Source organism: Bombus fervidus, chromosome 11 (assembly GCF_041682495.2).
Source record: "Bombus fervidus isolate BK054 chromosome 11, iyBomFerv1, whole genome shotgun sequence".
Classification (NCBI taxonomy): Eukaryota; Metazoa; Arthropoda; class Insecta; order Hymenoptera; family Apidae; genus Bombus; species Bombus fervidus.
In genome coordinates, this window is record NC_091527.1 from 2666925 (window position 1) to 2680778 (window position 13854).

The 13854-nt window shown below is 41.9% G+C and overlaps 1 protein-coding gene across 8 annotated transcripts in view; it reads left to right on the forward strand.

Moving 5' to 3' along the window:
* Hth (Meis homeobox homothorax) overlaps nucleotides 1-13854 on the forward strand; it is a 507314-nt gene that overhangs the window by 430628 nt on the left and 62832 nt on the right. For 5 of the 8 annotated variants that reach the window (XM_072013316.1, XM_072013317.1, XM_072013319.1 and 2 more), the window contains one exon: nucleotides 2446-2568. The exons of the other annotated variants lie outside the window; for them this stretch is intronic. In XM_072013316.1, the coding sequence (XP_071869417.1) occupies nucleotides 2446-2568 (123 nt within the window). The remainder of the gene's footprint in view (nucleotides 1-2445; nucleotides 2569-13854) is intronic. 8 annotated transcript variants of the gene reach the window in all.

A 13854-nucleotide genomic window follows, 5' to 3' on the forward strand; every position in this document is an offset into this window, starting at 1 on the left:
TCTGAAGACTATTTTAAGAAACCTTCTACTCTATGCATACAAATTTCCAACTATGATATTTGTAAGAAAGTTAAGCGAGTGGCACTGAATAACTCTATAAAAACGCGATGCTTCATTACGATCTTCAATATACCGGTATTCCGTTTGCATAGCAAGGATTTCGCAACCATCCGTAATTGATCAGCTCGGTATCGATAAGAGTCACGCGGACGCATTGGCCAATAAATATCTTCGACACGTTTAGCGACCGTGGTACACGCTACGTGTCCCATTTCAGATTATTTATGAGCTGACGTCTTCAGTGGCGACGAGTCTCTCTCTAACCGGGCATAGGAACGTCCAATTGGATTTGTTTCGCATCGATTCTCCCTCTCGTCTATCCGCTTTCTATCCACGAGAACATGTGCAGAACACGGTGGCAGGTGAAAGGTCCCACCTTCTGTTTCCACCTATGATTCTATCGACGAATTCAAATGCAATGGATCGCGCCACGTCTCGCAGCTGTCCCTCGCAAACGATTTAACAGGCTCTTCGTAGGCGAACGAACGTCCAGCTCGTAGAAATATTAATGCTTCGAAGAAACGCGGAAAGGGTTCGCTCGCTATTTACTACGTGTACACGGTTGAAGATTATCGAGGCGACGAGGACGTTGTGGCCTGCCAGGGCGGTCAGAGTTATAACGCGCGTCGCGGTAATTTAATGCGAGCATCTACCGCTGTAAATTCGAACTGGCAGCGTAGGTGAATCTATGAATCGCAGGAAACGTTTGTCGTTGCTTCGAGATCGTGTATCGCGAGCGCCGGTCACTTTTCGAAGCCGGGGATGGAGTACCTTCAGGTGTTGTCGAGAGGGTGACGCGGATAAATTATGTAGGATTCAGTCAGGTATGTTCGATTGGGTATACAAGAAAGGGAATGCTTCTAGAAAATAGATCGGAAGAATGCTAGAGCTTATAAGTATAGCTTGGAGTATCGGTACATTTAAGTTTTCTTTAATTCAAGCTTGATCGTAGATAAGCATTTTACGAATGGGTAACATTAGCTTTTTATTGCTACTGTCAGGCTATCTTGACTACTTAACACATTATAAATTTAGTCAAAACGTCTATCTCATGTAATAGATAAGGCTAAGTAGTTCAATAATTTTCATTTACATCTATAACTTATAAATTTAGATTTTGAACACTCAATGTTCACATACGTCTATCTTATTCTGTTGAAAAAAATGAAAGATAATTGGTCTGGTCTTAATAAGTTCGCCTCCGATAAAGCTAATACATATTTTCTATATTTTCAGGAAATATATAAATAAATACTAAAAGTAATCACTAAAGACAATCACAAAATTCTTCCAACATATCTACTATTAAACTCACATTCTCCCAAAACCTAATCTGAAATTCATAATCTTGGCCTGATATTTTACTGGCAACGTCTCCATAACTTCTGACTGACCTCGGAATAACAAAACTGTTCAATGTCCAACCATCGTCGTTTTTGAACGTCTCCGGCCTCTTCGTGGAAGACGAATTCCTCGTCCTGGGTTAGATGGAATGTCGAAGATCGCGATAGGCTAGCGTACCTACCGCGCCGTGGAACCTGATACGAGAATTCGCTGGACAGGCCAGGCATCTCGCGAATTTGCCGAAGAGTGCGACTCTCGAAACGTTTTCTTTTTCTTTTCTTTTCTTTTGCTTGCCACTACCTCATCCTACCTTTTATTCCAACTTCGTTCATTTGCCGTGTGTCACTGACTACGAGAACACGCTTTCGCAGGCGCTCGTAAAACTTCTCGAGGCTCCATCAAGAGATCCGCGCATGGATCGACGAGGATATAGTGTCCTTGACCTCTCTTGCGGTTCCTACTCACATGAGAAATTGCTAAATACTGGGTTCAGTGAAGAAGAGATTTCATCTTACCACGATGTTTCTCGAGACAGTTGAACGAAATACTACTGCTTAGTCTGTATCCACGAAGATTGTTCACGCCCTTTGCGTCGGTCACGTGATGCGTGTTATCTCTTTCACAGCGTGGCACGCAAGTCTTTCATACCTTTTCCCCTTCCTCTCCTGTATTCCTTCCTGAAAAAGAGTTTGGCGAGAAAGTGTCCTTTGGTTTTCGTAAAAAAGAATCGAGATTTCATCTTGAACCTTTGATACTCTGCATTTCGTGGTTTTTATGTTATCCAGAGTCACGATGAATTTATAATACGGTCTTGTTCGTAATCAATTTTCAACTAAATTATTATTAATTTTGATTATTTTCTCTTTCTGTTACAGGTGAGTACATTGGACTCTGCTGTTACCTATCGTGCGATCTGTCGGTAAGATTTTCCAGTTTCATGAGTTTTAAACATTTGTGACTTCTTGTTTGACACAGCGAAATAAATTAGATCCCTCTTGGGTCGAATGTTAAAGAATTTCGCCGAAAATCATTCCGTTTTAGCTTTTCTACGGTTCCGTCCTGTAACTTGATGGACAGCACGATGACGTTACTGTTTATTCGTGGCATTAATAGGGTGGCGATGAAAACAGGGGTTGCATATGTTGCACGATGTTTCCGCATGGGGTGAGAATAAACATGTTTGGGCCAAATAATGTGTCAGAAAGACAGGGGGTTTTCCGTCGGAAGCTATATTTTCTTTGCGTGACGTTTACTGGGACGATTTCGGTGATCTCTTTTCCTCCTTTCTTCATACTATACATAGATACCTATAACATAATTTGTAGACATTGTCAAGTGAGACAGTAATCTTTCCTCTTCCTTGGTACCTTTCAATAGAATATTGTATTTTCTACGATACATTGATAAAAAGTACTGATATAAAAACCAACAGAACAAATAAATAAAAAATCCACAACAGTTTGAAAAATTCCAGAAATTCTATGTATCTTTACTCTTATAAAACAGCAATGTACATTTTATCATTGCCTAACAGTTCAACACGTTGTTTTTGCTTAATAATTTGGAATCAATCATATTACATTTATGCAACAAATGAAAGTTTAGCCAGTCAAACGTCCAATTTATAAACTACAAACGGCCTAAAAGTGAACCATCGAATTTTCCGAAAAACAATGCGTCTCCCTTCGATCAAAACGCTTCGAGCAAAACGATTTCTCACGCATGTGCACCGTTCCATCTCGTCGTACCTTACTTCGTTGGAAATTGCGAGCGTCCGCGGTGACGAAAACGCGAACGGGCCATTCCGTGGTATCCGCGCGCTGGAAACGTAATATTCCGCGCGGATTGCTCGCAGCTCGCGCCACTACCGGTCCCGGTTGAATCATACAATGATCGTTTAATCGGCCGTGTAGCAAACAATCGCGTTCGGCGATCCCGGCAACGACTCCGGCCCGATTCGCAACCGGCGTCCGCTCGTCTTCCGCGCAAACGAGCATCGCGCGCGAAACGCTCCGGCAAGCATTTGATCGGCCGTGCTGCTGGCCGCCGCGTGTTCCGCAATACGCGACCCGTTTCCAACGCCCGACTATCGACAGGAAGCGCGAAATCGGCAAATCGCTGTGCCGGCTGAAAACTGTACAGGCTGGACAAAGGGGCGACGATTGATCACGGTTCCCGAATGCCTACACCATATATCGGCGACAGGTTAGCGATGGAGCCACAGAAGGAATTTTTGAAGTGAAAATTGATAGGATTTGGAAAGTTGGTTTTTACGTGCAGGAAGAAAGTTTGTGGAGATCTAATGCGCGAGTAATCGAGTATACTCGATTATGGGAAAAGACAGTAGTAAAATTGTAGAAAAATTATTTATAAAAGTTAAGAGTATGTATTTTTTGTATTTGACACTGGAGCTGCAGAAAATCTTGAAGAGGAACGGGGAAGGTAGCAGGAAAATTATTTTTTAAAGTTAGAAGTATGTATTTTTTGTATTTGACACTGCAAGCGCAGGAAATCCTGATGATCGTCGTACATTCTGATGCTGTTAAATTATGATCATTCTGTATTTTGATTCAACGTAGAAATGTAGGAAAGTAGTCCGAATAAATTCTAAGTCGTTCCATTCACATTTAATATTGTATTCGACGTAAAAGGTGAATTTTTATTTAACTGATTAACTTTATTGAATTTATTAAATTCATTCTATGGAGAAGGTTTTTATTTTCTTTCAAGTTCTTCAGCCTTATATTTCACGCATTTTGTACATGATTATATTGCTACATTTTAGTTATTCTCCTTCCTAATTCATGTCTCACTGTTCAGTTCTTGAAGAAGAATTAGATCGAGCGAGGGTTGCAATATTTTCAAAACTTTCCCATTGTCTATACTTTATGTACTTCTTAATAAATCTTACTGTGACTGCTTAAACTGGCAGTGTCCACTGCTTTTGATGCGACGAGAAAATGCCGAATAGTGTGACGAATTAATAGAATTAACATATCGCGGAAAACGTTCCTCGAATGCGACGCCATATTTCTTCAGCGTTGCGCGAGACACCGAGGCAACACAAGATCGTGACCAGCGAATCCGCGTTTCCGGTGATGTGTTCGAGCGGCGGGAGAACAACGAAGGGCACCGACGATGATTCAGAGATATTTATGGGGTGCAGAGTGTTGCCGCGCGAGCTAGAAGAGGGCATATCGCGTACGCTCGAGCAGAATTACACGATGTCGGCAATGATATAACGCGCTTCGCGTGTCCCTCTCTCCTCTTCCACCTTTTCCAGCGAATAGGAGATCCAGCAAAGTCCAACTACAAGAATTCTCTGCATTTAGGCTTGTTCTAAGCGCATTAAATCATATGTACGTTCAATCATTTCTAGCTTCTAGAACCTTCGCTTAATACCTTCACTCATGATTTCTCGAAGACTTGTTGAAATATTAGAAGCTTATCATAATTTATACATGTTACTTAATATACAACTGTTCGACTTTGATTCTGAATGCCTGTCTTTGCGAAATATTAATATGCAGAAGGTATATGTAAAATATTACATATATATTTACTTGATGATTTTAAACAATAAAATATTATATTTACAGTTACACGTATACCAACTACGTCAATTATAAAGATATAAACTTCACAGATGGTAGTATAGTTACATTTTCACTGTAATCTATAATAGTGGCTTGATTTAATATTACAAAATTCTCTTTTCTGGAACGATGCGTACAGAGACGAGCAACTAGAGTTGGAAAAGTTCACCTGTTCACCAGATGGTCGAATAAATCTTCCGAGGCAGGTCAACGTCCTCTCTGGTGCTCGTCATACGGCTCCCTGGAATGCTCTCCGCTACGCTCCAGCGGAGGAACTCCAATAACTTCAGCACCGAATTCCTGTCGACCCACCCACCGCCTCCCGAAACGAGGCTGCTGTCGGTAGATTTGATCTAGGAAATTCGAACAGGGCTGAAATGTGCTGAACCGCTGGATTAAATTAATCCCACTGGCCGGCTGTGATCGACACGCTCGATGTTTGAACGTTCTTCGAGTCCACACGTTTGTAGGTTGCGACCGAATCCGGAGACAACAATAGCGAACTAATAAATGACTAATGGCCATCCCTAGCCCGTGGAGAATCGCGTGAGCTGCTCCACGTATCCGGTGATTGGGTAGCTTAGAGGCTGGAGTAATGCATAGAGATGTTTCATCTCGAAAAAGCGCAAGGATATCCTCTTCTTTTGTATTTCTGTCTCCTTTTATAAGTTGTCATTTAAGAATTGCGTTAAAGGCTATACTAAGTTAACACGTTAGTTGTCATGGATATCACAATGACTTGCACTAAATTTATGATAGAAGCACGTATTTAAATAGGACATTTCGAGTGTGTAAAAATGTATAGAATACATAATGTACGCAAACAAATACAATATTCATAGCAAAGTATCTAATATATCATATATTTAGACGAGTGAATAAAGTTTCTCTCCATGTTTTTAACCGTTTTCATAAAATTGTGGCAGTCTTTAACGAACGATGACATTTAGATTCGTGACATTTTTAATATCAAATAAGCCGTCGTTCGTAAATTCTTGAATATTTCGAATGTTTAAAATAAATGCTTAAATAAGTTTATTCTTTTTCACGTGTATATTACAAGATACCACGCTGAAATGACAAACGATATTTCAATATGATGTGCAAAATTCATCAGCAGTGAATACGTTAAATCTAAAGCTGAGGATAATGGTAACAAACTTAAACAAATTCTAAAAGAGAAATTCTCGAAGCAATGAGGAAAAAAACAGAGTGCAGGGGTCGACGATTAGGAGACGGATCGTAGATCGCTAGACTGGTGCACGCGGGCGCAGGGGTCGACCACTGACTTCCTTTATCGACATTTTGATACAAAATGGCTGCTCGCCGCGGGGAGTCCCCGCGTAATCTCTCTCGATTCAAATTAACACACGCAGCGCTCGCCGGGGGGCCGAGGTTGTGCCACGGGGAACTTGCGCCGCGGTATGGAAGAGATAATATCGCCGTGGATCCCGCGTTTCTTTGTCCTTCTTTTGGCGAGCTCTCGGTCCATCCTCGTTTTTTCTTTCTTTCGCCCTCCTTCACCTCCCCCACGTTAACGATCGCGCAGTAAAGAGACGAATGACAGGCGCCACGCCGGTTTTGACAAATCGCTGGCGACGGGGGACGCCAGTCGGTGGATATTCCGAGAGTGGCCCGCCTCGAAAAAGTACGTCTTGTTCCGCGCGCCCGTGGCCACCGATCTCTCCAGAGAATTTGTCCGTCGTTACGTTCTTTCGTGAATCTTTCTTTTTGTCTCCAACGAATCATCTAGAAGTCGAATTTGCTTAATTTTTTTTTTTTTTTTTTTTTTTTGCGGAATATTCGAAATATACATTGGCTCCGAATGATCAAGATTTTTAAAATTAAATACAAGCTTTAAAATTGCGGAGCGTTCAACAATGATTTCCATCTGTAGCAAACTTTAATATCTGTTCAGAAAGGTTTAGTTTATTATAGCTGTTAGTGGTTTAATCATCATCCTAGCAACAAGATGTATTCGTTTTTACGTAACATTCAGAAACACATTTTCCGAATCAATCCTTCCTACGAATATAAACTTGTCTAAAGTGAGAAACTTGTAGCATCCACATCCAGACAAAAATATTCGTCTCCGTTGAAATGGCTGTTAATTTTGTTAAAGATCTTTGAAAGAAATGTCTAAATTGACAATTTTTTACAATTCTAAAAAATGTAATGCAACATAATATTATTCAGAGATATCTAACTGGAAAAGAAATTTCCTTTGCAGAAATTATGCAGAATAATGAAAAGGTAATGAGAAAAACCGAAGACGTATGTACAACTATTGCGTATAGAACACTTGTCGGTGAAATAAAAAGAGAACCGGAAGAGGCACGTGCTCCGACATAAATTCCAGTGTTCGCGGTCGTTTTGATGGTTGCGCGAGACCTAGGGAGGCACGTGGTTGTTTGCGCTCGCGAATCGCGTAAATAAGATCGACGCGGCAAAGATAAATCACGTTTCATAAACTGCACCTGCGATCACACCGTGCAGTCGGTTGTACGCGTGGTTGATAGATCGTTCGCCTGGAAGAACTGTCCGGAATAAACAGCAGCGTCAGCGTGATTCGGCTGATTTCAGTAAGCGAGTTTCTTCTGGCTGATTCCGATCTGATTCACGCGGTAAAGGATCCCCTGTGAATTGATTGCGACTGCCCGGACACTCCGTAAGTCTGCGCGGATTAATTTTCAATCCTAACCCCGACGCAATTAATTCTTCCTTTCTTCGTTCTCGCTGCGATATACTTCTTCTGTCTTCCCGTGTTTGAATAATATTTTTCTTATGGATGATACGTTTGAAGAATGTGGAGAAATATTTTCAAGTGGAAGTTTCCTATTTGATATAGTCTGCATTAGGAATGCTTGTTATTCGAGAGTTGTGGAAATACAGTTCGCAAAATGTGGTTTTTGGAATGTGTCTATTAGATCAGGTTTTATTGTAATTAATTGTTTGATTAATTATAATCAAACGAAGAAACGCTCCGAGTTTAAAAAATAATTATTTCTTTGCCACCAAAATATATAGGAAATGAATATTAATCATTGCCTTACGTATGATAACATTTAAGATGTGTTTTTGCAGTATTGTATTAGATATTATACAAAGCTTGTATTAAAGATGTCAACGATACTTTAAAAAATATATAATGCAATTTAAAAGGAAGCCTTTAGCTGTATATTTTATAAAATGTCACTTAAATACCCCAAAATGCACCATTGTATATCTATACAATTTCTATAAAAAATTAACTATTGATACCTAATTTTCATTTTACTGTTGAAAGAACATCGTACTTTTTCTTGGATATTCATCAAACACGGATTCGATTACGCTTAATAGAAGAGTATTGTTGCGAATTATCAACTAAAGAGCAACCGGTCAAGTCAAACCGATCGGACGATATCGCGTACCTTGAATGACTTAACGCTCAAGGTGGAGGAGGTTTAATAGATCGAGTGTTAGTGTAATTTAGCATTTTATTTGCACTTTTGTGTTATGAACATGTTGCAAATTTGATGTTATGAACACAGCGGGTGTAAGATCTTGTTGAGACTGAAGTACTTCCTGACCTCGGAGTCACCAGCTCGGGGAGGACAGGTAATTCGGAATTTTCCAAAGAAGGGATAGGTGCTGGTCGAGCCATAAACGGACGGCTACTCAAAATCCCGAACAAGTATCTTTTTCTAACGATAAGACAAAATGGCAGAGATTTAATTACGAAGAATATCGAGTGAATCTAGTCGCTTTTGGAAACCCCTGTTTATATCTATTTTTATCGGGTTTCTAGTTATCGAAGGAATAAAAAATAGTAAAATATTCAAGGACGATGGTGTAACATCGTATGCACATGTGCGTGTATTCGCCATAAGTTAGCGAGAATTAAGCGTAACGCCGCGCCGGTTGGTTCGTTTTCGAAAACAGGGTAGGGCAGGGGCAGATAACGGAAGAGATTTTCTCCAACAATGGAATAGAACTGTTTTACATCTAGTCGCCAGATAACGATTCCCTGATATCTGTTTAATTATCTAAATTGTATTGCCCCTTATTCAAGGCTAGAAAGCACGCGACTGGTTACCGCGACGCTCGCTTTATTTCAACCGATAGAAACGACACGTCATTCCGTCGTTTTCATTACTTTTTTTAATTTCCCTCTTGCTTCTAACTCATTCGCCTCCTGCGGTGTATCCAGCTAATGATCACAAGAAATTAAGAACTTACACTCTTATGTTAAATTAAAATCGATGGAATCTTCTCCTACGTATCACCATTTCTTTGACATTTTCCGTGTGATCTATCGCGACCCGGGGGCGCACGAATTCCTTCGATTTTTCCGTGTCGCCGACGTCGAGCTCGTAGCAGAAAATCGGATCTGCCTGCGAGGGGGTGAGAGAGCGTCGGTAGAGGGTGCGGTATCGAGACGGAGATTCCACCTCCGGGCCGGTTATAGGACGGCCGGATTTGTAATAAGAATGTCGGCGTATAAAACTGTCAATAAGCGCGCTGACCCCAAACGTAATTTCAGAGCGCCTCCCGGTTGCAACTCGGGGGCGGGTGGCAGTGGTGGCGGCTGATCGGGGACGAGAGGATAGATCGAGACTGAGGCGGGAAATAGAGAGCGCTGGAGAAAGGTGGCTGGATCGCTGGTAGAGAAATCGAGAAAAGCGAGAAAAAGATATGGAGTGAAAAAAGAAATATCGAAAGAAAGAAGGAAATAAAAGGCGGCGGCGTTCAGGGCAAAAGGGTGGAACGAATCGTCGGAGAAGAGGAAACGAATCGAACAAATCGAAAGAACGGAAGCGGAGGATAACTGGAATTGTACGGGGAAGGGAATGGAGAGGAAGAAAACGAGAGAAAGGGGAAAAAAGGAAGAGAAAGAGGAGAGGCAAAAAAAGGGATAGGAACGGAAAGAGGGAAGAAGGAGAAGAATCCGAGAGTAAGAGAGCGGAGTGATGCGCGAGAGCGCCTCTGCCGGGGTTATATGGAAATGTTGGTCAAATATATCATTCCGGCTTGACAGTGCAATTCTCTTATCTGCCTCGCGCCGCCTGCCGCTCTACCCCAAACCATCCGAGCTCCAGGGGCGGATGGAGCTGCTGGTGGAGGCGAAGCCGGGCTACCGGGAATGGGGATGCTGGGATCGGGGGGTTGAAGCGGCCGATAGAGGATCTGCAAACACGCTGCCCTCCTCTCTCTCTTCTGTTCGTTCTCACTCACCCTCTTACCCTCTTCTGCTGGCATCCTCCACCACCCCTCGTTCCGTCCGTTCAACCTACGCTATCCACGAATCTTCCCCACCCCTTCACGACCACCATTCTGCTTCTCTCGTCCTCCGTCACCGTTCGTTCTGCTCCTACGGACGATTCAACGACATGACGGACTGCCGAGCGAAACGAAAGTAGAATGTGGAATTTCGTAAACAAACGAAACACGTACATTTATTGGAGGAGCTGATACGAACGGCTTTCTCTTGGGAACGCCCGTGGTTAAAGTTTCTCGTATTGTTAAATTTGATTTTTATTGGTTTTGCCGAAGCTAGTTTAGAATGTTATTTTACAAAATGTTATATATTAGTGTGATACTTTGTTGTAACACACAGTACTTGTTCTCGTAGTCGAATGGACGTTGCTGATATACGCATAGCGCAGAATTACGAGGACGCCGCGTGTTTCAGGGAATTAATCCTCATTATTCGGAGACAGCCTCCGGCGGGAAATTAAACCAGTGCTAATTTTGAGACAAAGCCATGACGATTTGTCTTTTTTCTTCTGGGGGATTGCGAATACCGTTACACGCTGATATTACGTTTTAAACGGTTTCATTTCCACTGTATGTTGCACGCTTTGTCTCGAACACGTAATTTTAAATCTGAATTATATGAAAATTAATGTTAGCCTCTTGACTTTATTTTAGAATCTTCTATGCTACCAGTAGCTCGAATATGAGATGATTTGTTATAATTACTGCTTCTTATTACTACGAATACGAAAATGGCAGAGGAATCATGTTGGTATTTGTAAATTTGTTTCCAAAATGTATTCTCAAAGAACGCTTCGACCCTCTGTCGCAATAATTTTATTTCCACCAATAATGACTAGCCCGTTGCTCATGCATGTGAAATAACACACACGCGACACGTAAAATCAATTTAATCCACGTATTTCCATCAGGTTTTTCGTCGATCCCTCATGCTATGTTCTCGTCCTCCTCGATCCAAATTCCGCTCTGGAAAGTGGCCGCGCGAGACTTATACATAAACATGGTTGCACGCGCGCGTTTCAGTCTGATGTATTGCCGGCACTACGTCTCCTCGCGAGTAAACACGAAAAATCGGTCGACGCCGATAAGGAGCAGGGCTGAATTTCAGCGCTGCCTTTTTCGCATTTTCACGGCCCAAGGGGAAAGGGAGCCAGGGCTAAAAGCCTGGGGCTCGTTTCGGGGCCGTGGAAATGTATGCACGTGGCCGTGTTTGCCGGGCTGGAACGTGACGTGATCGATCACCAGCTCGTGAAAATTAGGCCCGAAACGTTGCCGAGTTCGGGGATTCGGGTTAGCTAGGCAGCGTTTCTCCACGAGAAAGCGTACAGTCCGATCGAGTAGATCTCGTTGACAAATAGCGCGACAGTAGGGAATGCGTCCCGTCGAGACAGTACACAGTTTGCTGGAAAGCTGACGCTGTTTGATTTGTTTTCGACTTACGTTCATTTTACTTGCAGATTTATAAGGTAAGAATATTGTTAGTGGATTTATTTTTAATATTTACTTAAAACTTTAGTTCATGCAATACGTGCACACTATGCGTTCTCATTAAGACCTTGAATATTATGTCATAAAAATTCAAAAGTTTCTTCCTCCACTGCCAGATTTTATTTTTTGCTTGCAGTTAAATGGCCAATAAATTCATATCAGAAATGTTCCTGAAATATAACGTTTATAATTATCGAAATTGTACTTTTAATTTAAACACATATTGTCACGATCATATTTGACTAGAAAAAGAAATTATAATGTACATGTAAAAAATACATATTATATACTAATTGGCACCAAATATATGAATATCAAAATATCTAATCTCTTTATAGATGCAAAACAATATTCACAAATTCAAGTTTGCAGTGATACATGCCACAAGAATAAAACAAGATCAATATAATCTATCCCATATCATAGCAAGGGGACAAATAGCATTCCTCCACGAATAGCTTCGATCAAGACTAAGAAAAACAGAAAAGGAAAATTACATAACGCAGCACGTCGAAGTGCCTAAAGCGACAAGGAGCGACGCGTACAAATCTCGCGAGCGTGCCTACGGATACGTGCAGTGCGTCACTTTCGATTTCCCGCGTAATTACCTCGCGAGCATAGTTCCGCGACAGTCTTGTTATCTCGGTCGTGATAGATAGCGCAAATAAACATCTCACGGTTGAACCAGAAGTCGCTGGCGTGCACCTAAGATGGCTAACGGCAGCCTGGCTAAGAATAGAAACGCCTATTATTGCGTGGCTGACGGGGTGAGGAGAAGAGAGAGAGGGGTGGGATGATGGGGTGCGGCGAGAAAAGAGCTTTTGTCGCGGTTGCAACTTTGCCTCGACGTTCCACAAAAGTTCGTCGTTTAAGTTGCAGGGAAGGAGAGACGCTTTTACCGTGCCGCTGCTGAGAGACTGTTCCTATTTTCCAGTCGGCGAGACAGAATGAAGAGAGGAGAAAAAAAACAGAAAGAAACAGAAGAAAGAATAAAAGAGACGAAATAGAGAAAGAGTTGGATACGCGGAAGTACGGAGAAGAGGACGATCAGTTCTCCTCTTATCGGTTCATTCGTATCTGTGCTTGTAGTCCGTTCTATAATTGCCTCTTTTAACTAAGATTACGGGATTTAACTTTCGGATGGATGCGTGGAGTCCGTTCCGTGTGGCAAGTGGACGGGAGGAAAGATAGAGTCTGGATTTTTAAATTGGTTCTTATAACTTTGAATACGGGGGGCAGGGCTCGCGCGGAATCAAATCACCGCCGTCTTAAAAGTTCTGCGTTATCTCGATCCCCTGCCGAGTGTTTCTTCCAACTCCGGTGACCTTTTTTATCGCTCCTTTATAGCCGCGGTGGGGACCCTGCTTTCTCGCTAGATCGTTTAATTGTTTTTGCTGACTTGTATCGTAGTTGAAAATCCTATGCTTTGTATTCGGATACATATATCATTACATTGCCATATTTGATGCGTGTCAAACGTATTCATACAACATAGTCTTCGTTTATATCAACTACCAAAGGAGATTTATTTCTAGAAAATTCTAGACATCTCTCTTTTCAATTACATACGAGTGAAAAGTGAATATTTAGGCGTAAAATTATTTCCAAAATTAGTTCTAAAATTTAATTCGGATAGCGATAAGATAGTTAAAGGAGGAAAATTCCTACCTCTTAACACTGTAATACTTACTAAATATACCGTAAGGTACTGGGATGATAGCTCTCGTGGATCGACGAATAATCATCCAAAATGATTTCCATTAGCCGACACAATTTAGATCGACGGGCTCTGTGAAAGAAACCTGTTTGCTCGATCCTGTGGATGGTTCGTCCATTCTCAAGGATCGGCCAGTGTCGTCACCAGGCTGACAGATCGCTGACGCTCACGAAAGGGTTTCGTGACAGCCGCGTTATCGTGATTCGATTCCACGAAATCACGTTGATCCACGTTCTCACCCAGTCTGTTTCGAGAATCCTTCCAGCCTGTCCCCTTGTTCGCTATCTTGCTACAGGATGAATTGCCTTCCTACCAATTTCCTGCGCCGGTTCAAAGCCGATTGCTTTCGGCCTGCAATTAGAGGGATGCGCTCTTTGTGCATGGTAATTC